This window comes from Bacillus rossius, chromosome 15 (assembly GCF_032445375.1).
Source record: "Bacillus rossius redtenbacheri isolate Brsri chromosome 15, Brsri_v3, whole genome shotgun sequence".
Lineage (NCBI taxonomy): Eukaryota > Metazoa > Arthropoda > Insecta > Phasmatodea > Bacillidae > Bacillus > Bacillus rossius.
This window is the reverse complement of record NC_086342.1, coordinates 32,263,936-32,291,504: the sequence shown is the minus strand read 5'-3', so window position 1 is coordinate 32,291,504 and position 27,569 is coordinate 32,263,936. Positions and strand designations below refer to the sequence as shown.

General features: G+C 36.4%; 1 protein-coding gene across 1 annotated transcript in view; it reads right to left on the bottom strand.

The window, feature by feature from the left end:
* LOC134539388 (calnexin) overlaps positions 1–27,569 on the bottom strand; it is a 102,562-nt gene that overhangs the window by 16,301 nt on the left and 58,692 nt on the right. Inside the window, exons 7-9 of the mRNA XM_063381382.1 lie at positions 23,490–23,721; positions 6,602–6,742; positions 5,491–5,616 (exon numbers count right to left, since the gene is read on the bottom strand). Coding sequence (XP_063237452.1) covers positions 5,491–5,616; positions 6,602–6,742; positions 23,490–23,721 — 499 coding nt within the window. The remainder of the gene's footprint in view (positions 1–5,490; positions 5,617–6,601; positions 6,743–23,489; positions 23,722–27,569) is intronic.

Here is a 27,569-nt window from a genome sequence, read left to right as displayed (position 1 = left end):
GTGTTTTACCAGGAGTCTTGTATTTTCACTGGGGAGCTGTTATGCTTTCCGTGGTACCGGTACCAACATTATATTCCTGGTTCTTGATGCCAGTTACTTTGCTGAGAATTGGCAGAACCGAGAACCGGGACCGACCTGTCTCTAAACCATAGCGATCACCACAAATAAAAACTTTCACAAAAAAAATTATAAGTGTCCAATCATCAGACAAAATTACAGTAAATATTAGCCAATTATTAGTCTGCATGTTTTTCAATATATATTTATGAAATAGGATGTAAGTCACGTCAATACCGTATTTACCCAAATAGGTATAATGCTCTAATTTTTATCAAAACAGAAAATTAAGTGGGGGTACCATTATCACCGCAAACTTGTACAGGATGTCCCAAAAGTAGTGTACCCATTTGAGACTCAAATAAACTGGGAACCACAGTAGTTATAATTGTTTTGTTTGTTGCCGATTGTTGCTGTGATATTGAGATTTATCAAGAATAGGTGGAGCCCGAATGAACGTGTGTCCATAGTTGAACTTTACTTCACGCATGGGCATAGTGTTGTGCAAGCCCAGCGGTCATACAAACGAAAATTTAATGTTCGCGCCACACCATCAAAACACGTCATAAGTAGAGGCACTGGAAAATAGCGTTTATAATGTCTGTTCGTAGCATTTATATTTTGCCATATAGCATTTATATAGCTTTAATTTTAATTCTTCTCCCAGTTTATGCAGATGTTGCAAGCTTTGCACATAAGTACGTTAGTGTCACTAACATAGAAATGGTGCGACTTGTATTGCTCTGCACACTGCACGGTAACAGATTTTGTCCGCCCCAAAATGGTAGGAAAAAAAAACCTTGCGAAAACGGACGGATGAAATTATAACCTAAAACATTTCTGGAAGTGTTTATTTTAAAAGGTTCCCCTAGTTCTAACTGCATTGCACGTGAACGTGATACAGAAAACCAACTTTAATAACCTTAATTTTACTGTGAATAGCAGCGCAATATTTTAGTTTCACAGATTCCCCCCCTTTTTTTTTTTCGGGTTAGGAAATTAGGAAAACACTAGGTACGTTCAACAAATGAGCGACAAAAGCAGAGAGCTACATTGCTGCCATCTTTTTTTCCCGTTAAAGTGCTAACAAATTTTACTGAAGTAGATTTTCGTAATTTTTATTTGTAGTTGCCAAATATAAGCAGTGTGTGTTGTAAATAGTGGTGCACCGATATGACTTTACCGATTACCGATTCGATTACCGATTATTAGACCAATAATCGGCAGATACCGATTCAGTTACCGATTACAATGAACAAATTTGTTTAAGTGTAATAATACACACAAAATTTTTTATTCCCATGTGAATTTAATAACAAGATTAGGTAAAATTGAGAATACAGTTATAATAACAGTATAAAAATATATAAAATACACTATTAAGTCATTGCAAAGTGTAAATTAAATTAACTTCTATTTATATTTGTTATTGTAAACAACTTGAACTACAGTCTAATAATTTTAATTTACAATGGGTAAGTTTTTGTTGCGGAAAACTAGCATTATTATCGATTATCACATAAGGTTGCATCGAGAAATTACCGTTAAATAACGTAAACATGTTGCTTTATTTTGTTCACTTGAGTTTATAGAAAAATGTTTCCACACTTCACTTTTTTTCTCCCTACTCGCCATCTCACTATAATTATATATAAATGACTCAAAACCAATTCTGGGACATGTGATTTTATTTATGTTGACTGAATAATATAAAATTATAAATACTTTTACACTTTTCACGTCACATACAAATAACACAACAACGGATAATGTTACCAAAGATACCCATAATGAGTTTGTAAAACCCAGTGATAAACTCTAGAAGGTATCGGGACCACGATTTTGAACCGCTACTACGACTCGAAAAAATTGATTGTCATAGAATTCACTGCAACTGCTTGTGGTATTTTGATAGCGTGCCATCTATTTTACGTCTCTGGCTATAGGTGATGTACAAGGCCACTAAACAAAAGACAGAACAAAAGACAAAACGTAAATAAACGTGTAGGAAAAACTTATTTTTTATTGTTCGAGGCAATGAGATTTATTAAATTTAACGAAATATCTGTAATCATCATATGACGGAGTTAGATGAATTTTGTAAAATATACAAATATTACCGTATTTTGTCCTAAAATGTGTAACAAAATATTACACGGTAAAAACCTACTTAATTACGCCGGGACGTTGATAATCGGCAAAGTAATCGTTAAGATAATCGCCGATTACGATTAATCGGAAAGTACTCATAATCGCCGATTACGATTCATCGGTATCCGCATCGGTGCACCACTAGTTGTAAACTTAAATTAATGCATTTTTATCTTTTAGTTGTTGTCATTTAACAGTAAATAATTTGATTGCTTGTGTTAATATCACGCACGCGTTGGCAAACATGGCCGCTTCAATGTTTTCACCTTTTGTCTATAAATGTTTTCTTCACTTTCTTTCCCGTGAAAATATTCATGCACGTAAATAAACGTCTCTTTAATCTTTTACATTTGTTTGGGTCGTACATTACGTTTGCCGTTAACCAAGTTTCCGCGCGAGCCTATGCGTATTTAAATTGTGTTTCGTGTTATTTACAAGATTCATAGATCGTGTTGATTGTTTACATGGCTCGCCATCGTCACCGTTTATTAGTTAATCTTCAAACGCGGTAAGAAGATGCATAAAATAAAGAATGTTCTTAATTGTATGAGGTTAGGCCGTTAATAATAAGAAATGTTTTATTTAAAAATATTAGGTAAACCTAAAATTTACTGGAAATTTTAATATTACTTGAAATTTTAATAATTACTTCTAAAAATGGGATTGTAGGGTTTATTCGTCATTAAACCATTTTGTCGCTTTTATTCGCGCCTATATCGTTTTTACGATTTTCCAGTGCCTCTAGTCATAAGAAGATGCATGCAACATTTCCGAGATAATGGAAATGTTGTTGCTGATAGACCCAGAAGTGGACGTCCAAGAACGGCGCGAAACGCAGCCAATATTGACAATGCCCGCACATCAGTGACAAACAGTCCCAAGAAATCGCTTCGTCGTCATTCTCAAGCACTTGGCATATCGAAATCTTTGTTACACAGAATCTTAACTGCTGACTTACACACATATCCATACAAAATTCAAATTGTCCAACGATTATTGCCTACTGAAATGCCCAGAAGACTGCAGTTTGCGAATGAATTTCTTCAACCTGCAGAAGAACCCAATTTCCACACGAAACTTCTCAGTGACGAAGCCCATTTTCACCTGAGTGGCTTTGTCAATAAACAGAACTGCCGCATTTGGGCAACTGAACACCCGGAAATGATTCATGAAAGACCCTTCCATGAGCAACGTGTTACAGTGTGGTGCGGGATAATGGCACATCGTGTTTTGGGCCCTTTATTTTTTGAAAACGTTGACGGAGTGGCCGTCATTGTGAATGGTGAACGCTACCGTGACATGTTGAGCACATTTCTCAGACCATTATTGGCTATGGAAAATGACGAGGTCTGGTTTCAGTAAGATGGTGCCACCTGCCATACCGCTCGGCTGACCATGACACTTCTTCAGGAGATGTTTCCAGGTCGGGTCATGTCCCGTAATGGAGACATTAACTGGCCGCCGAGGTCACCGGATCACACCGCCCCCAATTTCTTTCTGTGGGGTTTTCTCGAGGACAGTGTCTACAGAAATAAACCACGGACACTTGCTACCCTCAAAGACAACATTTGCATGGCAATCCTCGACATTTCCCAAGAAATCTTGGCGAAGGTCATGCAACATGTAGTGCTAAGGATTCGTCACTGCCAAAATGTGAATGGTGGGCATATGCCCAATGCTGTTTTTCATGAATAAACCCCTGACTATAAGCTGCAAAGTGATATAAACATTTCCGTTGTAACTGCATTATTAACTATAGTATCTGTATTTTAAATGGGTACACTACTTTTGGGACATCCTGTATCATGCCTTTAAAAAAAATACAGGTTCTGCCTCTTTAATGTCACTTATGCCACTTTAGACTGCAGCTTCCTGAACCCTGCACAGGCGTGACAGAGATGCAGGATGAGAGAGAGGGTGCAAATGGAGTTTGTCGCTGGGTTGTTTCTGCTTCTCCTCACCGTGGCTGCTGGGGAAGGCACCCCTCCCCCTCCTCCTACATCCTCCCAGACGACCACCTATCACCAAATTCTTTGCTTTCTCAACTGCTCCTGTTTTTGAACTAGTCATAAAACACTTTTTTTCAACAGTAGCTTGGTGTTTCAAAAGAGACCATGTAAAACAATCCTTCACTTAGCATGTCTTAAGATTGCGCGAATTTATTTAGCGCGATGTTAATTTTACTGCCCCAGTCTCGAATAGCACATCTGTAAATTTCAGTTAGCGCGAAATCTCCGCAGGCAAAAAAAAAAGTCGGATATGATGCCACAAAGCCTGTTTCAACTTCTGTAAACAAATGTACCGTGGCATACAGTTAGCCATACAAGGGGGGAAGAGATGCGTGCGCAGGTCTGACTATGCTATCGGCTGTTGTACAAACATCAGCAATGGAAGTTAAGTTGCGGCTATGGACTGTAAAAGGACCAAATGTTTTTACCTCCACACGTATGCCGCCGTGCTGTACCGTTGTCTACCGGCCAAGACTAGGCCATGATGAACTCAGTCTAGCCAGTGGCAGGGAACTCGCACAAACACAAGCAATGTCTGCCCATTCGTCTGCCGGTAACTGAATGTGCGCAAGCACCTGCAGTGTTATTTCGAATATCGCAATTCACCATATAATCTTGTCCCTAATCATTACTGATGTCCATAAACTGACACTGTACACAATCTTCATATGTCTAACTAGAATGGTTTTTATGAGGGAACATTGCCCAAACATTGTTTTTGAGTGAAATTTTAACTACGGAATTCTATGACAAAACTCTGCAGCCCCCCCCCCAAAAAAAAATTTTAGTAACATGCGGTGATAGATTTTATAGAAGTAACTGACATTAAAAAATCTCTAGCTGCTTTTCCTATCTTCAGGAAAATAATGTGTAAAAAAGAATATGTACAGACTGGGAAGAGAAACACGGTATAAAAAAACAGCATTTTATGCTTTGTCTTTTTGTTAGGTGGTATGGTGAACGGGAGATGGGGAAGGAAGGATGAGCCACCTTATTTCTTACGCTCCAATAAGCTGAGATGCGAACATAAAGACTTCACTTGTATCCATGTAACTACTGAAGACAGATATATGGTGCGTACCATTTGAGGGCAACCCTTACGGTGAAAATGTTAGATTTTTTTTAATGTCCAAAACTATAGATGACTAGTAAATATGGTAGCTGATCTACGTGAAATATCAATTGGCATGATTTTGATCGCAACGATCGGCAAGACTATCAGCCCAGCTCTAGACACATCGCAACACAAAGACTAGCCTGGCAATGCACATACCTGGGACGAGGAGGTACAGCACATGACTATCAGCAGCACTACAGGGAGACCAATGACTACCACGTACACGGCCCAGAGCCACGGGCGCTCGTTAGTGTAGTTGATTAGCCGGGTGAGGAGGTTCTCCTACAACACGAGGCAACGCTACTACAGCTCTACCTCCGCCACCCGGCTCCACAGGTACCAGCCGTAGCCTGCAATGGGGATCAGACAGTACAGGAAGTACAGCCCCCACCAGCCGGGCTTATAGTTGATGGACTTCATGATGCGCTCCCACATGGTGTCCTGCAAACAGTCCCTCCGACACAACCACCCCCCGAGCTCAGGGAGGAACCAAGAGTGAAACTACCCCTGGTGCGAAAAACACAATTCTCAAATACGAATAGTTTATTATTTGTATGCAATCTCTAATACTAACACTTTAAAATAACGAATATTCATTTGCTTATGGATATTTGACCTTGTGAGTTTGACGTGTACCAACGTTCTCTGTTGAGATTAAGTTATTTGTGTGATTTTTTTATAAGTTTTGATGATGATTCATAATCAAAAACACTAATAATAAGTGGGGTTCTTAATCATGCAAAAAATATTCAATGTTTTTATCACTATTGTCTCGCTAAAACGTAAAGGAAAAATCGCATGAATGATTCAAAACACAGCATATTTGTGACTTTCATAGCATACATGAATTTGCAGATAGCAACCACTAAAAAAGGGTTATGTTAAAGATAACCACTTGGAAACTAAAATATGGTACTGTAGTGTTGTAGTTCTTTAACTACAACACAATGGTTAGGATGTTCAGGCCAGTATATAAAAAGGCAATGATCTTTTAAAGAAAATTTTTTTTGTTTGTTACTTTGTGTATATTTGGTAATTATCAAACAAGGAACTCTAATAACCCTAAAACATATTAAAAGATGTATGTTATGTTTTGATAAAGATAAACAAATCCATTTAATAACTTTTAGGTAAAATGGTGAGGAAGAAAATTTTACAAACATGAATGTTGAATATATATATATATATATATATATATATATATATATATATATATATATATATATATATATAAAAAAAGTTTTGTAAACGACAAAGTTTAACTTACCCCTTCCTTTTCAAATTTCCTTCGTTTGATATCAAATGTCTCTGCAGCCCACTGGGCAGCCCCTGCTGGGTCATCTGTGACTATGATGTTGTCAAAAAGAATCATGTCAGACATGGACCACAACTCAAAGCCAACTGCTCCCTAGAACACAAAATAATAATAAAAATATTAATAATATTAATAAAGCCAAATAAATTTAAGTACAAAAAATTATTTTAGAAATTAATATGTATGAAACCATTTTTAGAAGGCAGACAGTATAACATTATTCACTTCAGCATGGTTTTGGGGGTTTTCTCTATAACAAAGTGAACAGTAGTGACAACTTCATGGATGATCAATTTCGTTGAGATGATACATACAGTGAATTTTCTCTAACATTACCCTCATATATGTACAATTCAATATAATGTATAAAACCATCCGTCCCTTGAATTGCATGCACAAATCAATGGGAAAATCATCATATAACAGTAGGGAGGTTGTCATCAATATTCATGTTACTTCAGTAATATTTATATATTTACGTCACATTAGAACTTAACATAAATATTAAGCTTGTTTCCATGATACAGTCTTTTTTTCAGTTAAATAAGTAATGGTACCAACAGCACAGGCATTAACTACAGTTATAGGAGGAAATAAATAATAACCCAATGAAGGCATCTTAGTTTCAACTGTCTTTAGACCATTGATTTCCATTTAACTATGAATTACAAATTAAAAACTATGATAAATATTCTTCTCGCACTTTTAAAAATATTACACTAAGTTTTCTATGTCTTCGAAGAAGGATAATTACACAAATATTGTACGGTTTTCATCATGGAGGGTTTTGATACTTTATTCTCTCTCTTTTTTGTAGTTCCTACCTGTTTATCATGTCAGCCATGTTAATTATCATTTACTGAAGATAACATTACCATAAATAAACACAAGACCGATTTTAAAACCGTGCTGTAAAATATAATAAAAATATGTTAATATATTTTGTGTTTCTTTGCGTCTAAGCCGTCATCATGAGAAACAAAAAAGTGTCATCATTATTATTGCCAAACATATTAATTCTTTAAGTTGTTGAAACTTGCAAGAAGTTAGAAGTGGCAACTAAAACATTTTTATTGCTCAAACGACACCATCGGATATCACATCAGAGAAAAAATTGAAGAAAATGCAGAAAAAGTTCTCCCCCAAAGTAGGGTCCAATTTCTTGGAACCATTAAATACTTTATAAAGAGAACTAACTGTACATAATTTAAGGTTTTAATTTATATTCCTCCAACTGCTTAACATTTTTTTATTGCACTCCAGATGACTGTCCAAGGTCCACTGTGAGTGCTGAAAAATAAACCATTGCAAAAAAATATAGTAGTACAGGAGTACCACTACCACTACCCAGATGTAGTATTGCAGGCCCAACCTACACCACCTCCCCCTGCCCGACATGTGTTCAGATCCCCAATTAGTCAAATTGTTAGGAGTTATTTATCAAATTGCTTGGCATGAAAGGGCTACAGAAGAATACCGGTACAAAGTACTTCACTATAGCGTACCTTTCACTTTAACATATATTTTTTAATCTCCATCGAATATTATATATTAACATAGAAAAATTGTATCATAATTTTACTAGTAGGGTGGCACTGCTACTCCAAAATTTACTCAAACTGGTAAATGAATATCTAGCTAAATAATAAATATTATAAATAAAAAGCAACCATTTACACCATGGCAACGTACCTTCCAACTTCTAAAAACATCAAAACAAATGTTTGCGTCCAGTACCATAGATTTGATGTATGCAATATGCAACATGTACAACACAACAGCATTCAATACATTGAAACACTCAAGTTCGAAAGAAAAGAATAATAATTTTGTGGAAAGTGTCACGCTAATGTATAGATTGAAGTCCATGCCGTAATTGTCATTGTTTTGAATTTATTTTTTCTCATTATGTTTTTTTAGACACCTCGTATAGTGCTAAAAAAAAGAGTTATCTTGAAGAGAAAAAGAAACTAAAGCAATTCACGTTTAAAGTAAAGTTGGAAATGCTCAGAGAACTGGACAAAGGAAAAAAAGGCAGCAAAAATATGACGATTGTTAAAGACCGCAAAAATATAAAAAATGTATGATGAATCATTGTTTGGGTGTGACCACAAAAGACTTTGTTCCGGTTATCATCAACGTCTTCCAGATGCTTTGAACAAATGGATGAAAGATGCTTGATCACAAAATGTCACAGAAACTGGCCGAATGTTACAGCAGAAACAAAACAGTTTGACTGCTTTTGGACATAACTTTCAAGCCAGTTCGGGGTGGTTGCACCGCTGCCGAGAGCGATATAAAAAGTTGTGTGTGGAGAGGATAAAGATGCAGACACAGAGGCGGCAGACCTGTAGAAGGAAGAAAAGCTGGAGAGGATTTTTAAGTCTTACTCATTTGAAAATATTTTCAATGAGACTTTTTTTTACAAACTCCTTCCTAGCAGGACAATGTCATATAAAGGTATATAATGGCATATAAAGCTGAATCAGAGGATGATTTTGAGCGTGATGGGCCACCTGTGACAGCAATGGAAGCTGTTCTTAGTTGAGAAAAACTGAAAAAATTATTCATTAAATCCAAAAAATGTTCCAGAAATTATCAGGAAATTTTTTTTAAGACAGCCAATTTTGTTTAACAGATTATCATTCTAACTCAAAAATTAACTAAAATAACATCTTTCTTTAAAACTATATAATTTTTAGTTATGCAGAAACACCAATATTTAAACTGATGTCATATTGTCACCAAACAATGTTGTATCTTATTTATAAAATATTTTATATTTCTCTTTCAATGATATGTATTTGTCTGTACTAAGTACAGAAACTCAAGGTCCCTGTAAGAACTTAGTACAGTAGAACCCTGTTATAATGTTCCTGCATATAATGTTTTCCTGCTTATAATGTTTTTTTCTTGTGCTCCCTTGAAAAACATTATAACAGGGTTCTACTGTAAATGACACCTTTCCAATCTTTTATTACATCTCGTAACAGTCTGATATTTATTAACTGGCACGAGTCAAACAGCTAAGAGGTGATTACTGATCAAGAGCAAATGAAAATGTCCAAATAAATACATCAGTTTATAAATGCCGTCTTCACGAGTGCCTGGCGAGCCAAATGTCACGCACAAGCCATGGCTGATATTTGTAAAATGTGTGTGTATATTTCAGTAGACGTGATAGATGTAAAACTTATTTTGCAATTCAAACCTCGACTCGTAAGTACATTCTAAGGGGGAAAATGGCAGAGAGAGAAAAAGATAGTCAATTTTTTAAATAAACATAAATTTATATATATTACTTTAAAATAACTGCTCAGGATATCAATAAGCATTGATCAAACAATACTGGTAATTAACAATAAATATCACTCACTGTTGAAACATGAAATATACCATAACAAAAGACTATGCATGTTACTGTTTCTTCAAACAATTCTGACATTTGGAACACGCCAAATCTCTGAACGAAATATCTAATTATTAAGATAGCACTATCTGTGTGGGAAATGAAGAGACTGTCAACAGAGCTCACTACGCTGCTGGTTGAACAAGGAGGAACGCAAGCGCGCTGGTAGCAAATATAAAAGTCAAGACATTTACAGCTGACTTTCTAAGATATCTACATATATTTTCTGAAACAAGCACATACACACATTCTTTCTTATTCTTTTGTTCATCTATATCTCTGGGTTCTATTATTTTTTTGTGGGCAGGGATGAATCATCGCAACGTTTCACAAATACAAACCTGCCAACCTTACAGAAAAGCAATTAGTACAATTTACAAAAGAAAATAGTACAATTATAGTACAATCATTGAAAGGCAATTTTTATATGTAATACAGGCGTGGCAAAAATTATTTTGTTTTGCACATATAATGTTCACGAAAAAAACTGTAAAAAACAATATGGTAATAATTTGGTTTTGGAAACATGCCTTTTTTTTAATGATTCTAAGTGCATGTCACTGGATACATATCATGGTGCTTGAATACGTTATTTATTTTTTCTGCAGCAGGGATACATGTGTGGCAGATTTAGCTTTCTTGAGAAAAGTTTCATCAAAGTCTTGTTCATAACAAATGCTGTTAGTACGTTTTGCCAACAATATACCGTTTAAAACTTTGTCTGACATTGAAGCTCTGAAAGTGGTCCTATTTTTTTTTAATGCTTCTAAAAACCCTCTCATACTCAGCATTGCTATGTGGAATAACCAACACTGATAGCATTGCATGAGCAACTCTGTCATACTTAAGACCACCAACACCACTACCTATTTTCCCTATGTAAGACCACAACTTGTCTATTCTCTCCACTGAATCCAGTGGGATGTCATTGTCCACCTGCAAAGAACAAAACTGTTGTTGAAGAATGTCTAGTGCCTCTTCACGTGTCTCCCAATCCTGTTTTCCAGAAATTTAAGAGAAAAATTCCCTGACTTTCTTTTGAAGTACATACCATAAATATTAACGTGCATATGATTAAATGTAATATAAAGATTTCAACATGAGGTAAAATAAGTTTTTTTTGTGTTATTTTCACGGGAGAATTGCGAATGTGTTTTTTTCCTTCGACATGGCTGGTGAGAGCTCTTCGACCCATACTGCTGAGTTGAATACTTTTGTAGCACAAAGTGCAGTACGCAGAATTTATGTTTTTAGCAGAGGGTTTGATATGCTGAAACTGTGGCTCCTGGAGCCAATTCTCCTTAAAAGTAGTTTTCTTCGACATCTCTAAGCTAAAAAAAAAGTACATAATATTTTCAGGTTAGGTTAAAACATTATTGTTTATGAATTCTTAAAAAAATATAACCACACAAATACAAAAACTACTATTACAAATTCACACCTAACAATATAACGGGCCTACTTAGAGAATTACAATAGCAGCATTACAACATGCAATACTCTTACAATCTTACAATGTTAACTAACGATTCTGGGGGAAAACATGTTCAGTTATGCATATTTTTTTATACACAATGTAAGTGTCACGCAACAGAACTCACGGATTATAACGGTTGAAAAAAAAGGTAATTTAAAAAAATAGGTAGAAAAAATGCATAAAACATAACCGCACACAAAAGCCACGTGTTTTCATATCAGCTTGGTAGTTTTCAAAATGAGAATTGGTATGCCTCTTTATCAAGTGCACTTTATTTTCTGATGATCGCATCAAAAACTAACTTCACCTGATACAACGCATTGAAATTCACGTAATAAGCTTTGTACTCACCTTATTCCACATGAAAATAGCCTTCAAAAGATAAACGCCGTGCCCGTTCTGTAGTTCACTGCACGGAACGGAACATAATACAAAGTCTCAAGGGCAAATTAAAAAGGATCAAAACACGAACAAATGAAGGCCGGGTTCGCTGGTGAACAAACGAGTGCCTGGATTGGCCAGAAGTTATGGTGGGTGGTTGTAACAGCCTATTGCAACGGACAATCGTAGACCAAGTAAAAAAAAAAAGTTGCAGTTGCCGTGTGCCTTAAGGGGCCCGCCTCGTCAGGGGTGTATGTGTGTTAGTGAGGCGGGATGATAAGCGCGACGCTCGCTGGTGCTTCCAGCGCGGTATAGCCTCTAAGCGCAAGTCTCTGAACTGGCGCGCATTCGTCTCGTCGTCACAAGATAACTGTGAAATTTGAGCGGTGACCGTAACATTATATGGCGGAGAAATGAAGATAAAGGTGTTATGCAAGCCCCTTAAGTACTTTCAAGAATCTGTACGGATTGTTTTATGCCTAAAAATTACTCTGAAAACACGCGTTTTAGGCATTTTAACGCTTCTAAAAATACAGTTTAAAAACTTAATCCGAAATTAAAAGTACTTTTCGGTCCTCAGCGAACTCTTAAATGCTATTCGTAAATAGGCCCCACTCGGATATCTTGAGTAGTTTTGAAATCGCGTTGTTTTTCCTGAAGCTCTGCACACCGTCTGTGTGACCAGGTAGGCGGGCCCCTTAAGCAGCAGCCTTTTAGCGGAGTCGTTCGGTAGCGGTACGAGCGCATCAAAACAAAGCGTTGTTTGAATTATACACAACTTTAAAATTTGCAGAATTCGTAGAATTTTCCCTGACATTTCCCGGAATTCCCAGACCATTTTAATTTCCCTGAAATTTCCCGGTTTTCTATTCCTGTAGCAACCATGATAAACCTACCGATACACTCTCCCAGGGATAGCCACCTAGTGGAGACATGTTTCAAGAATTTCTTTGATTTTTTGTCACTGAGGATTTGCAAATTCTTGAGCTGCTCTTTACGTTTAGCACTTTTATGCAAATAGTATTAAATATCAACAAGGATTTCATCTACACGAACATGAAGACCTGTGGAACCCTTTTCTGCTGCTAAGTGCAATAAATGGCATGCACATCCCAAAACAATAATATTTTCATGGTGTTGCTGAAGTTCTGCAGCTACACCATTTTTGTGGCCAATCATGACCGATGCATTATCGGAACCTAGGGCAATGCAATTTCTAACAGGAATGGAATGCTTTTCTAAACTGTTGAGCAACATTTTCCCGATGTTTTTCCCAGTTGCAGCACCCTCTAACGGTACAATTTCAAGCAAATCAATTTTGATTTGAGAATCTTTCTCACTAAAATAGGTCACTACAACTGGGTAAAGCTTAGAATCATCGTTGCTCCCATCTGTAGCAATTGAAAATGGAACTTTTTTCAACATACCTGCTGTAACATTTTGATGCTATCTTGCCATTTCTGCAATTATTGCAGTGGTTTTGGTGCGTCCACAACTGTATTTCTTAGATTCTTCGCTCCTGGGAAACATTTTTCTCAACAAAGGTCCAGCATGATCTGCTACTGACACCGGCAGGTTATGTTCCAGAATAAATGATGTGAAATAACATTCTGCTCGAATAACACTAAAATCGTCACTTTGAACACTAAAAAAATTACTAATGTTGGTTGAACTTACAAGTGAAGCATTACTTGTGTTTCTCTGTTCCTTCGTGAACTTTCAAGTCATTTCTACCCCCGTGCTAAATAAATATTTCACATGAACAATAAGCACAGAAAGCATAATTGACGCCAGTTTTTGAACGCCTAACCCACAGAATTTCTTTACTATAACAATCTTAAAATACTTGGTTATAAGATTTCTTTTTCTGTTTACTCGCCATTTTTACTGCGAATTTCCAAGCATGCTTGAAAACAAACAATTCCCGTACGCGTAGGTGTAGCTTCTCCCTTGAGCGGGTAATGACCTCTCAGAATAAACAAAAATAATATACAAATAATTTTATATGTATAAAACTATGTAAACATGTGTTAAAGACTGAAATAAGTTAATTCAATGACATTGTGATACATAGTTATAAAGCTTTGGGACCATTTCATAGCAGCAGTAATACAAACAGCCTGCAAAGACTATTATTTTAACTTTAATTCACATAGTTGTCTATGCAATTTCATATTCTTTTCTCAATGCACATGTTAACAGTATTAATATTACCATTGTATTTAGTATATATTTAGTTATAAGTGTTTCTCCTTATTTTAAGCTTGATGACCTCAGGCCATAGAAAAATTTGCTTGACTAGTATGATTTGAATTGTTGAAAAAGTTTTGGAATCATGTCAATCAGAATATGTAATACTGAATTAAGACATCAAGATGGAATTAAATGATTGCAATGATATTTGTGAAGAATATAATGCTTATTATGAGTAAATTGAGGTGCATAAAAACTAGAACTGAGGTGAGCTGATTATCTTCACTATTTCCGAATATCGGTTTGACTGAATATATTGGATGGCCACAGAAATTGATGATATGGAAAGAATCATCAATATTCAATATTTTTTTCCTTACCATAACTTGTGTTAAAACCAGTAGTCTTGTAGACTTTACGAGTATCTGAATCTACCGAACTGAAGTCGAGGCAACATTGATATACGAGAATATTTCTAGTTCAAATTGTTTCTTAATAATTATCATAAACAATAATATTCGATTAGATCTGGACTTTTGATAAAAGCTGGACCCCACATAACTTCCTGCTAGTATACCTACAAAATATAATTTAAAACATGTGTTTGGTTCCTTATATTATGTACATGATTTGTGTATTGGGCATTCCAAAACAGTAATATATACCAATCACCTTTACTATTTACATATTTGACAGACCCGCAATAAAACTCAATATATGTATATATCATATAAATAAATAATAATTATGTAATAGTAAATTTAAATATATACTGTATAGTAATGGCACACCACCATAATACACCCTTACATTTTGGCGCTTACAACGAGGGGCCATCGAAACAAGCAAGTTGTGGGATAGAAAATTATAATTATAATTTGTAAATAAATAACTACGAATTTGACCAACACCATGCCTAAGCCTACTAACTCTGCTTATAGCTTGCGCAATCGCAATGAGGTTAATAGTAATGAGAATACAGAATCTGATAATGTAACAGAGGTTTTAGAGGAATTGGTTAGTCTAAGTGAACAGTACGGTAGAGGAAATAGTGAGATATAGGAAATTAACTCGGAGCCTCATCTGGAGCGGCAGACAGAAGATACTGTTCATCCATCTCATCACACTCAAACTGTTAATATTGGTCGTAATGTAGTGAATACCACATTGCCATCTACTAGTGAAAATGTTGTCACTGAGTTGCCAAACAACTGGATGCAAATATTGCTGGTAAAACTGAACAATTTAGATAACAGATTTGATGAACAGAATCGCAGATTTGATGAGGTAAACCATAAGTTTGATGAACAGAATTCCAGATTCAATGAACAAAACAGTAAATTTGATATCAGATTTGATGAACAGAATCTCAGATTTGATGAGGTTAAACAAGACATCGGGAGCTTGGAGAACAGGTTAGAATCGCAGTTCAGAGCACAAGAACAGCAATTAGATAGCCTAGCTGAAAACATCGCACAAGCTAACAACCGACTTGAACAACATAAACAGAACACAGCAACTACTCTGGTGGTGACCAGTACCGAATGTAAAAATATTAAGGATCAGTGTAACAAACATTACGAGACATTGAGGAACACTGTTCAAAAACATAATACGACACTGCACCATATCGTAGATGGGGTATTAGAAAGAACAGCAAATGTTGAACAGCAGATTGAAACAGTGAGCGTTTCATACTGTAATATGTCAGCTCAAGTAAATAATGTAGTAGCTAAGATACACGATATTGATCATAAAGTGAAGACTTTACAGCTAGGCACAATCTCACAGCCTTCGTCTAGCACTGGAGTGGCCGATGAGGCTGCGCAAGAGACCGCACGTACAAGTGACACACCTGTGCGAAACCCCGAGTACATGCACGCACAATCTCACAGATCAATGCTACACGAATAAATTCCGTTGCATTAATGCACCATCCGGCAAGGCATTGGGCCGAAAACATGCCTACTTACTCAGGTCATTCTCACGAAAATCCTATACGATTTATAAATAAATTAGATGAATATTCGAACATGTTTGATCTGTCTGATGCAGAGCGATTGAAGTGCTTAAACAATTCTCTTCGTGACGTAGCATTTTACTGGTGGGAGGTACAACAGCCTAACACGACATCTTAAGACGACTTTCAAGCAAAATTTAGGTTACAATTCTGGAACATGCGCATTCAAGGTAACTTAAGGGCGCAACTGCACACAGAAAGATATGAACCTAGGAAGGGCAAATCCCTAGAAACTCATCTATCATCTATGTTTGAGCGTACCAGATACTTGGACCTTAACATGACCGATGAGGAATTGATAGCAATTGTTTTGACACAATTACCAATACGCTACCAAATGCAGTTGGCTGGTATAATATTCCGAGATTTCACGGAATTTAGGGAACAACTCTTAGTGTTCGATCGGTTAGATAAGCAGACCAAAAATCAAAAATCAGAGAAAATCAATCATTATAAAGGAAATCAGCATGTACCAGTAAACAGTCACTGGAACAATCGAAACAACCAACAGAAAGGGGAACACAAAGCGGTGCACACTCTGTCGTGGCAAAACGAATGCCAAACACCACAATGGTCACCACATCGAAAGTAGAGATGCCAACCCCCAGGTGAGACAATCAGTAATCACAATTTTTTTACACATGCGTAAATCAGGCACGACAAAAATTTATGAACACTGAACATTATGAACCTACTGATAGTGAGTATAATCCAATGTTAAAGATAAATCTCATATTGGATGTTACACTATATAAAAACATTTTTTGATAGTTTATACATGATAGTTTTTTCAGTAAACAAAGGTAGGTAGCTTACCCCATATTACTGTCCATCAGACAGGGACAACTTTGTGGCACGTTTTGCTGCAGCCAACTCTTCTTTGCTAAACTTGTTTTGGTGACATATGGTGTTGTGAGTAAATGACTTCACTTTCTGCACAAGCAGTGCATTTAGTGTTTCTGTAGATAAATTGGGTCTAAATACAGTTTGGTTCTTTCGTACTATGCTGAAAATTCTTTCAGTTGGTGCATTGCTATGAGGAACTAAAAGAATAGTTAACATTAATTTGCTGAGTTCTCCAAATTTGTACAGCCCACTTTCATCTTGCAATCTGGAAATGTTGTGCCATGCTACATCGATACTAGGAGCAGCAAGAACTTCTTCACCAAAATCAGAGAACTGGTAAGCAGCAAATTCAGTTTCCAATTGGCCAATATTAACAGGCAAGTTTTTGAACAAAGTAACCATGTACTGAACAGAAGAAAATGAAACTTTTCTTCTCAAACGAACATCCAATACCTCAGCATGCTTCAGAAACTCATTGTAAATGGGCATTTTCTTGAGAATGTAGCCACAGCCTGCTTTGTAAAATTCCCTAACATTGGAATAAAACTGACTTATCTGTAAAGCTGTAAGATTTTTCCCTTGGATGTAGGCTCTAGTGCTAGCACCAATCACTAGGCCAGGATCATCTTTCTGATTTTTTCTTCTTTGAAAGTCAACATCAAAAATAGATGCATTATCAGTACTATCTTTGAGTGCTGTAGGCTTAACAAATCTTACTAGTGTATTTGGGGAGCTTCTTGTAGAAGAAAAACATTGGTAGAAACAAAAAGTGGAAGAGTGTTACTGAAAAAGAGACAGTACAGTTTACATAAAGGATTTTAAATCTGAGACTTTATGTCGAGAAACTGTGAATTGGAAACATCAGCATTGTCACCAGAGAAGAAATGTTCCAAAGATTCAAATTGTTCGATCATCCTGTTAACAGAATCCAACAGAGACAACCATCGAGTGCTCACATGTTTCAAAATTTTGTGGGGTTTGGTGCCACAAACAGCTTGACACAACTTTAGACAGTTCTTACGTTTCGAGCTCTTTTGAAGAAAATAATACAACTGTATCAAAAGCTGTTCAACATTTAAATCCCTGAATTGACTAGAGGCTTTTTGTGCAGCTATATGAAGAAGATGACAAGAACATCCTTGCAGAAGTACAGAAGGTTGAACTTCTCTAATGAAAGCTATAACTCCTTTTAAATTGCCCACCATTGTGTTTGCATTATCACATGCGAAGGAGACACAATTTTTCCAAGGTATAGACTTCTGAGTCAGTTCCTTATTCAATATGTATATCGAAGATTCCTTTCCCTGTACTATCAGTGGATTCAAGCAAAAACAATAGCGAGGTGCATATTCGGCCTTGACAACTATTATAGTATGACACAACAACTGGATACAATTTTACAGAGCTCATATTGTAATCTGAACTACCGTCTGTTGCCAAACCAAACGGCCCATTTTGTAACTGCTGTACAATATGCTTTGTTGTGGAATCAGCCATGCATTTAACTAGAGCAGTAGCTTTAGTCCTTCCACATGCAAATTTTTTTGCAATGGCAGAATCGGGAAACATTGCTCGAAACAAAGAATTTGCATGGTCCGCGCATGCAATTGGAATGTTGTGTTCTATCAGAAATGACGAGAATAAAAGCTCGGCATTTGTAACGGAAGTGTCGTCTTTGTTTGCAAAATATGATGTTACCGGCTTCGATGTACATTTTATTTTCATGTTGTCCTGATGCTTAGTAGAATTCACGTGCCGCCTACAGTCGTCTCTACCTCCATGAGCAACTGAAAAGTCGCAATCGCACACAGAACACCACACGTGATTTTCAGACCGTTTGGACACACGCAAACATGGCCACTCTTCAGTGTAGCTTTGTCTATATTTCTGAAGAACTTTTTGCCGCTTTGAAAACATGGTGAGAACATTTATCACAAAAAATGTTGACTAACACATACTATTATACACACACTATACGGTCGCAACACGTAACACATTAAAATTACAAAAAATTAACAGCACAACACGCCGAGACGCAAGTTCTCACAACTGAATGGCGCACACGCTGAAGTCGATTCGATATATCGCCATGTGACAGCCACAGCCAAGTCAGAGTCGATAACATATATCGACTGTCTCGTCTCTTCTTTTAAGGCATTTTCCGTAGAAATTTTGTCACGTCCGTAACCCCGTAATTATGGTTAAAATCAGTAATAATTACGGAATATCCGTAACAGTTGGCATATCTACGAAAGGGATGGCATGGTGGTAAAACCTACCACAACAAATATTATTACCGCGGATCGCAGTCATACGGTAAGCGAAAAGGAAAGGATCATCGCTTCAATGACCACGAATGGCAAGAGGACAAACTTCACCGGGAAGGTACGCCGATGAATAAACGCCTGCCTACTCCATCTTCACAATGGCCTCCCATGAATAATGGAGACTTCAGGGAGCAACAGGACGGTCGAGAAAATTTGTTGCCTGAATCACTTCGAGATCTGCCGCCAATACTCAGATCCCCTGTTGGGTATGAGCCGTCCCAGCCGAGACAACAATGTCAAGACGTCGAACAAGACTGCATCTCATTCCCACCTACGAAAGATGGTTATTTTAAGAGGCAGCAACCACTGAATCCAGCTGCAAACACTTTTCAGCCACCACGAGAACGGGGAAATACCTCAACTTGTGTACATGCTGAAGCGGCTAAGTCGGACAATCATATTCACAACCCTGACGAAAGGTTAAACTAGAACGGGTCGAGGTGATATTACCCCGCTCCGAGACCGCAGTTCCAGACGAGGGGTTATGTAACATTGACACCTCACGAAATACTTTGTAAGGAACCATCGACAGCAATACTACCATCGTATTTACCAAAGTGCGACCACCCCGAAGGAGACCAGACCTTACCAACGGGAGAAGATATAGAACAGCTTGTCAATGCTAGACTACGAAGGGAAGCAGAAATACGTAAGAAGCGGAAGCCTGCATCACGCCAGAGCAAATTCAAGGTCGGCGACCTAGTACTGCGGAAAACCGCTAAAATTAGTAGGAAGTGGGAAAATGTAGCTAAGAAACTTTTTCTGTTGTACGAAGGACCTTTCAAGATTGTCGGAATCACCAAGGAAAACTGTTACACGCTAGCGGATGCAGAAACAGAACAAGTAGTGGGACGTTATAATATAACTAGTCTACGAAACTACAAGACGCCAGTAGTACAAGACGTCAACAAAAGAACATAAATTACAGTCGCAGTAGAGGAATAAAAAAATAAAAAGTAATCTCAGCTGGAATAGAAAATTTATTTATGAATCTCCACAGTTTGAGATATTTATTGCAATCTATGCAAAGTGTGATATGACATGGGTTATGAAGTTATGTTTGGTCGTATTCAATTACCTCTGCTTAACAGAAGATTTCAGAAGGAATGTTTATTGGAGATTTAAGTGTCATAGATCTTCGTTGTTAAGAGCAGTTTTTTTTTCTGGGTAATTGCCTAGTTATCAGACTGCTAGTTTGATATTTTGCTGCTTAATAGTATGATTTGATGACACGGCCCATAACGTAATCCATGTTTACACTGATAGCTATCTATTATTTTGGCAAGATTCTATATTTTGTTGTAACAGCTGAAATACTGTTTATAGTCAAGGTGGATATGCTAAACTGTATGATTGTACAAGCTCGTATTTACAGCCGAAAGGGTATTCGAGGCTAAGATATTCGTTGACGTATCACTATTGTTCTGAGATAATTTGTAATTCACTAAGGTTCATGGATAAGTTAGCAATGGAAGTTGAAGTACACAGCAAACACAGCATAGCTACAACATTATGTTTAATTATGTTAATATACCTATCTCTTTGACTTACCTTGTGCAAGAGACCCTTCAGGTTATGATACCCTTGAATTATATTTATTGTTTGTTTTGATAAAACGTAAACATTATTAGTATGAGAGACTATAGATGTTATTATTTAGTAATTTAATGTTAGTAATAATAATTTATGAATAATTAAGAACCATAACACATGCTTTAAATTATTGCATCAAGATCATAAGTTTTATTCGGTTGGAGGAGATAAAGGCTGGCTAATTATAAGCACGATGATATGCTGGAACACTATTTAGAATGATAGTTTTATTTCTGGACTCCTAAAGTAAAAAAAAAAAGTACGACTAGACCGAATTAAGTGAACGGTTCTGTCAGACGGAATTCTGTGCATAACTAGTGCTACATGATATGAGTAACAGCTACATGACATTGCTACCCTCTGGTAATGGTTCGTGGACTATCATCAACTCAGCGGACGCTTGACCAAGGTGCGTCGCAGTGAGTTTCACCATGTTCGATGCCTGGTTGTATCGTCAATCCAATACCAACTTTACCCCGTCGCCTTCAAGTGGTCATGGTGACAAGGCAGTGGACATCACGTCTAGCACCTGCATAAAACGCAGTTCTGAGTAACCTGCCGCTGCATAACAAGGTCGTAATGTACCTTCAGGTAATGTACTACCATGTCTCAGTTGATACACTCTCGATGAAACTTCTGCAATTTGTGAATTGATAAACCACAACAACGACGTCCGTATCGCAGATGGCTATATATATTTAAAGGAGCACATCTAGAGTCTACGGTACAACCTGCACCGAATAAGTACTGAGTGTGGTGTAGTGTGTTATGTATGATCCATTTTGATCTGACCATATTCTGTGTTATGTTAATGTTGACTTTAACATTATTTTTGTCTATCAGATACGGGTTAAGAATGACATGAAAAATAGAACTGTTTTCTCAGTTATCTTTTTAATGGAAGCGGCATCTGAGCGGGTAATGACCTCTCAGAATAAACAAAAATAATATACAAATAATTTTATATGTATAAAACTATGTAAACATGTGTTAAAGACTGAAATAAGTTAATTCAATGACATTGTGATACATAGTTATAAAGCTTTGGGACCATTTCATAGCAGCAGTAATACAAACAGCCTGCAAAGACTATTATTTTAAACTTTAATTCACATAGTTGTCTATGCAATTTCATATTCTTTTCTCAATGCACATGTTAACAGTTTTAATATTACCATTGTATTTAGTATATATTTAGTTATAAGTGTTTCTCCTTATTTTAAGCTTGATGACCTCAGGCCATAGAAAAATTTGCTTGACTAGTATGATTTGAATTGTTGAAAAAGTTTTGGAATCATGTCAATCAGAATATGTAATACTGAATTAAGACATCAAGATGGAATTAAATGATTGCAATGATATTTGTGAAGAATATAATGCTTATTATGAGTAAATTGAGGTGCATAAAAACTAGAACTGAGGTGAGCTGATTATCTTCACTATTTCCGAATATCGGTTTGACTGAATATATTGGATGGCCACGGAAATTGATGATATGGAAAGAATCATCAATATTCAATATTTTTTTCCTTACCATAACTTGTGTTAAAACCAGTAGTCTTGTAGACTTTACGAGTATCTGAATCTACCGAACTGAAGTCGAGGCAACATTGATATACGAGAATATTTCTAGTTCAAATTGTTTCTTAATAATTATCATAAACAATAATATTCGATTAGATCAGGACTTTTGATAAAAGCTGGACCCCACATAACTTCCTGCTAGTATACCTACAAAATATAATTTAAAACATGTGTTTGGTTCCTTATATTATGTACATGATTTGTGTATTGGGCATTCCAAAACAGTAATATATACCAATCACCTTTACTATTTACATATTTGACAGACCCGCAATAAAACTCAATATATGTATATATCATATAAATAAATAATAATTATGTAATAGTAAATTTAAATATATACTGTATAGTAATGGCACACCACCATAATACACCCTTACACCCTGTAGTAAACACGGTAATTTTCCTCTGCCAATGGCGTTCAAGGTTACGTTCGTACAATGAGTGAATTTTACGGTACGCTGTAGTGAAAATATGGCATAACTACTACAAATGAAGTATGCTAGTTCCGAAAATACAGTATTACCAGCTTTCTTTATTATCTACTAAACGTCTTCTGTTGTGTACGATCTTGATACCGCATGTTCGATACCGTAATTGTATGACATCAGTATAGATTTACTGTTACGAATCACCCAAATGAGACAAAAATTGGAAAAAGCTTGGAAATCGTACAATAATTTACACCTATAGTACAATCGTACATTAGGGCGCAAAATCGTACATTGTACGGGAAAATCGTACAAGTTGGCAGCTATGCAAATATGTTTCATGAAAAAGTTGAATTTAAATTTGCCCCTGAGATTTATATTTTTTGTTACAACTACATGAATTGACATACTCGTAAACTACTTGACGGTGCCAATACACTTCCAAATGCTCGCAAGCAGTCGTATCCAGAACGTCGAAAGTGGCATTCCAATCGTGCAACAGTTCTTGGGTTGAATTAAAATTCGCCCTTGGGATTTTTACTCTCACCGCGCCTCATGCACAGGAAACGAGGTGCTCACAATGTCCGCCATCCTGAAGGGGTTCTTGTCCTCGAAGAAGTCCGGGTTGGGGATGCGCTGGGGCTTCCACTTGCCCTTGTAGTTGGGGTTGTCGATCATGGGCGTGCGCCACTTTCCCTTGTAGGCCGGGTTCGAGACGGAGGGCGGCTTCCACTCCCCGCAGCCGGGCGCCTGCTCGCAGCGGGGGTTCACGATCAGCGGGGCCTCCCACTCCCCGTCCATGTCCACGTCCCTGGGGGAAACAGCCAAGCAGTCAAGGTACCTGCCAAATAACCTTGCAATTAGGTTAAATAAACAAACTATCTCAATGTTGAACACGAAACTGGGGGGAAAACTCCTTCAGTATAGTCCTACCACAGCATCGATTTTTGTACCTTGAAAGCTCACAGCGTGTCTTATTCTGCAAACTTTGCATCATATAAAAGAATTTTGGGAGTATATGTTGTATATAAGAAAACAAGGAATCACATACTTTTAATGTTTTTTACTACAGTTTTTTTATTACTTGTACAAAAAAGGTTGAATGGAATTTGTTCACTTGTCATTGCTTGTAGCAATGCACAAATTGTATCTCACAGGTAAATATTAAAATTCTGATTAATTTCTGGGTGCCAGATACAATTGTTTTACTATTTAGTCAAGCTGTTAGGATAATATTGCTAATCACAAGCCACAATGTAAAATCATGAAATAAATCAACATCTTTCAAGTATCATCACATATCACTATTTTGTCTTTTAACTAAAAACTGTTTAAATAGAAGAATGTTACTATGTAATGACTAAAGTCCTGAAAAAAGTTATATTTCCTTAAAAGAACGGTGTTTATCACAAAATTTGCAACAAAAAGCAAGGTTAATTATTTTTATGTGCACTTTTACGTGACAGCATTTAATTGAAAAAATTAAACCATAACTTAATGCTCATAAATATTTTCACAGAAAATATATTTCGTAATTGTTTATCTTAATACATTTAAAACTAAAGGTGCATAAAAATTCAAACTGTAAATGTTTAATTTAGACATCAAAAGACAGCATTCTTAATACTTCAACATTGCTTTCTTTCAGGTTCTGCCTTCTGTCTGCGAATATTAAGTTGTAGTGACTATGTAACCGTTCACTATCAACACTGTTTGTAGGTCTACAAACAGCACACAGTACTGCTACTGCCAACTGATTGCAAATTACCTATACTCAGAGAAGTCACCACTTTCAACATACATCTTGCAAATCTCTTGCACAACTTCGTTAAGGGCTTCGTAACCATTAAAAAGTTTGGAGTTCTTAAAATGATGGCGTCCATTAATATTTTCATTAGTGAAATAACATCTAAGTTGTTAAGGATGATGTTACTTGGGTTGAAACACTTATTTAAAGTCCTGAATACTGGGTGCAGAAGGATCATTGTCCAACATCATTACCAAGGTAGTCATTTTGCCTGGCATTTCACAGTTTTATCACTTTTTACGTGCTTTGCAACGGAAACTTTTCTTTTAAAAGTAACTCAGCTGTTGCATTATTTATACGTTAGTGTAATGGCATTAGATACATTAACACCATCACTTTTAAACTCTCGGCTCGTTGCCTTGCACTAACCACATTTTTTGACATTTTTTACATACAGCAATTAACATTTAAGACTGGAAATATTGGTAATCGTGTTCTTTACACGGCCTATGTTAAAACCGCAAGCAGGCAGTTGTAAAAAAAAGAGTTTGGTTGCTGCAGCATAAAAGACATCATTGGGAAAGCAAACGTATGAACAGTAGTAAAGAGTGCAAGGATAGACGGGGGTGGCATGTGTAGGTGAAAGACAAGAGGAAGGGGGTTGCTTTGCAGCAGTAACAAAGAGAGGAGAGAAAAGGAGGATCCTGCGACAGCTCCATTAGCACTCTCTCTTCCCTTTCACTTTTCAAGGAAATTTCGAATTGTCATCCTGTGTCATCTGTCACTCGAGATAAGCGGCAATCAAAAGAGTCATAAGTAATGCAGTTTAGACACAGAGCGTGTAGTTTTTCAACTAAACTGTTCCAATCCACAGCCTTGCATGTTATGATATGGTGATAGTTTTGGGTGTCGGGGAGAAAAGGTTCAAAACATGAGCATAGGGGGAAAGGAAACAGTTTGTGTAGAAAATCATGAAAAAGACAGGAAAAATCAGAAAATCAAATTTTACTTAAAAACATCACATTTTGCGTTATTTTTCGAGTTTTTCAGGTCCCTAGACACTTACACTGTGATTATTTACTTACATTTTTTTTTAATCTGTTTTGTGTATCATTTAATAATGAACTGAATCAGTACATGTTTTTCATCTGTATTGCTTCTCACTCAGGGTGGCTACTCTACTGGCAAAACCAAATTTCAAGCATTTTCCAGGATTTTTAATATTTTTCTAAATAGTTTTCTAAAATGTCTGTAATTTAGCTATCTCTGTTGGTTAAATCAGAGCTGAAACCAAATTAACCAATTCAATATTTAATACTAACCATTAAATATTATGTAAAATAGAAAGTATTCCTGTAAGACTATATTACTTCTGTGATAAAAGTATTTCCTTAACATAATTGAGTATCTCTTGTATGTTGTGTAAACTATGACAGTAGCAATACACAACAAAAAATTATAAAAAGACAGAATTGGTATAAATAATTCAGCAAAAAATAAGGGCACAACTAAAATTAATTTAGCAGCTGCCAGGGATGAAAACAAATGACACATTCAAATTATAATTACAGCGAAACCCCTTATTTACGTTACCGTTATTTACGTTTTCCCGTTATTTGCACTATATTCTTCAGGTCCCGTTTGGTTCCCATATAGTCCAATACAATACTTTCCCGCGAATTACGTCTCAAAAATCGAATCAATCCCGCTATTTACGTCACGTAACAACCATAAACAACCAGAAAATACCGTGGAGCTAGTAGGCAATGAACATTTTAAATAGCAAAATATACATATTTTATAACATGAAAAGTTGCTTTTATTTCTAAACATGTAATAATTTAAGCCTAGGCGTGTAAAAGTACGAGTAATTATAGCAGGAGACAATCTAAAATGCACGAGGGAAAAACGTAAACTCATGAATGTACAAACATGGCTGCTTGTAAGTTCTGATACTGTATTTATGTCACAACTTAGCCGAAATACTGGTACGAGACATAAACTTCACAAGATAAAATTTGCGGTGTCTTGGTAACTGTTTTATACGTCTTTTATAATTTGGGAAGTATTGTACAGTTGACGCCATATTTTTTAAACTAACCATTTATTTCTGGGGATCGTAAATAATTAATTATTGGTATCAAGACATCATGATAAACGTAAACTTGAACATGTCACGGCAGCGAGAAAACTGGTGCGTATACCAATAAACTGGTATTAGAACTGGATAAAATTGGTACACGGGAGGTGGAGCTTATATTTTTTTCCGCTAAGCTCGCATCTATTGGTTGGCGGCTGATGGCGTCATGAGTCTGGGCGGAGCATAGAGTGCGCATGCGCCGCCGCGTCGTTACAGCAGCTGACCGAGTACAATGACATTTCTCCGCGTTTGGCGCGCTATTGACGGTAAATATTCATCAATTTGCGGCATTTTCTTAAAAATTTTTTTGCTGTGAGCAATGTGTATGTAGCCCGTATTTGTTATAAACCCTGCCGGTTGCAACTGTATTTATAATTTGGAGAGGCAAATAATCTCCTTGAACAGCCAAAAAAGCAAGCAGAAGAAAATTTCAAATTTATTTTTTAGGAAGTAATCAGAAAAACATTTTGGCTTTCATTCTTTTTTTATTTTTGTCAAATGTGGTAAATTAATAATTGATTAAATACTAAAGTAAAATTTGTTGTTAGTGTGTTTGTACCTGCATTGTAGTATGTGCTATTAAACAAAAGGAAAAAAATTCTAAATAAGGTATACTGTATTCCTTTTTATACTTTTCCCTTTATTTACACTTTCCCGCTTTTTACACTTTTTACTTTGTCCCCATGAAAAGTGCAAATAAGGGGTTTTGCTGTATTAACATAAACAGCTAAATTTCTGACCAGTATTTTTGTTAGGTGAGAACTATAAAACA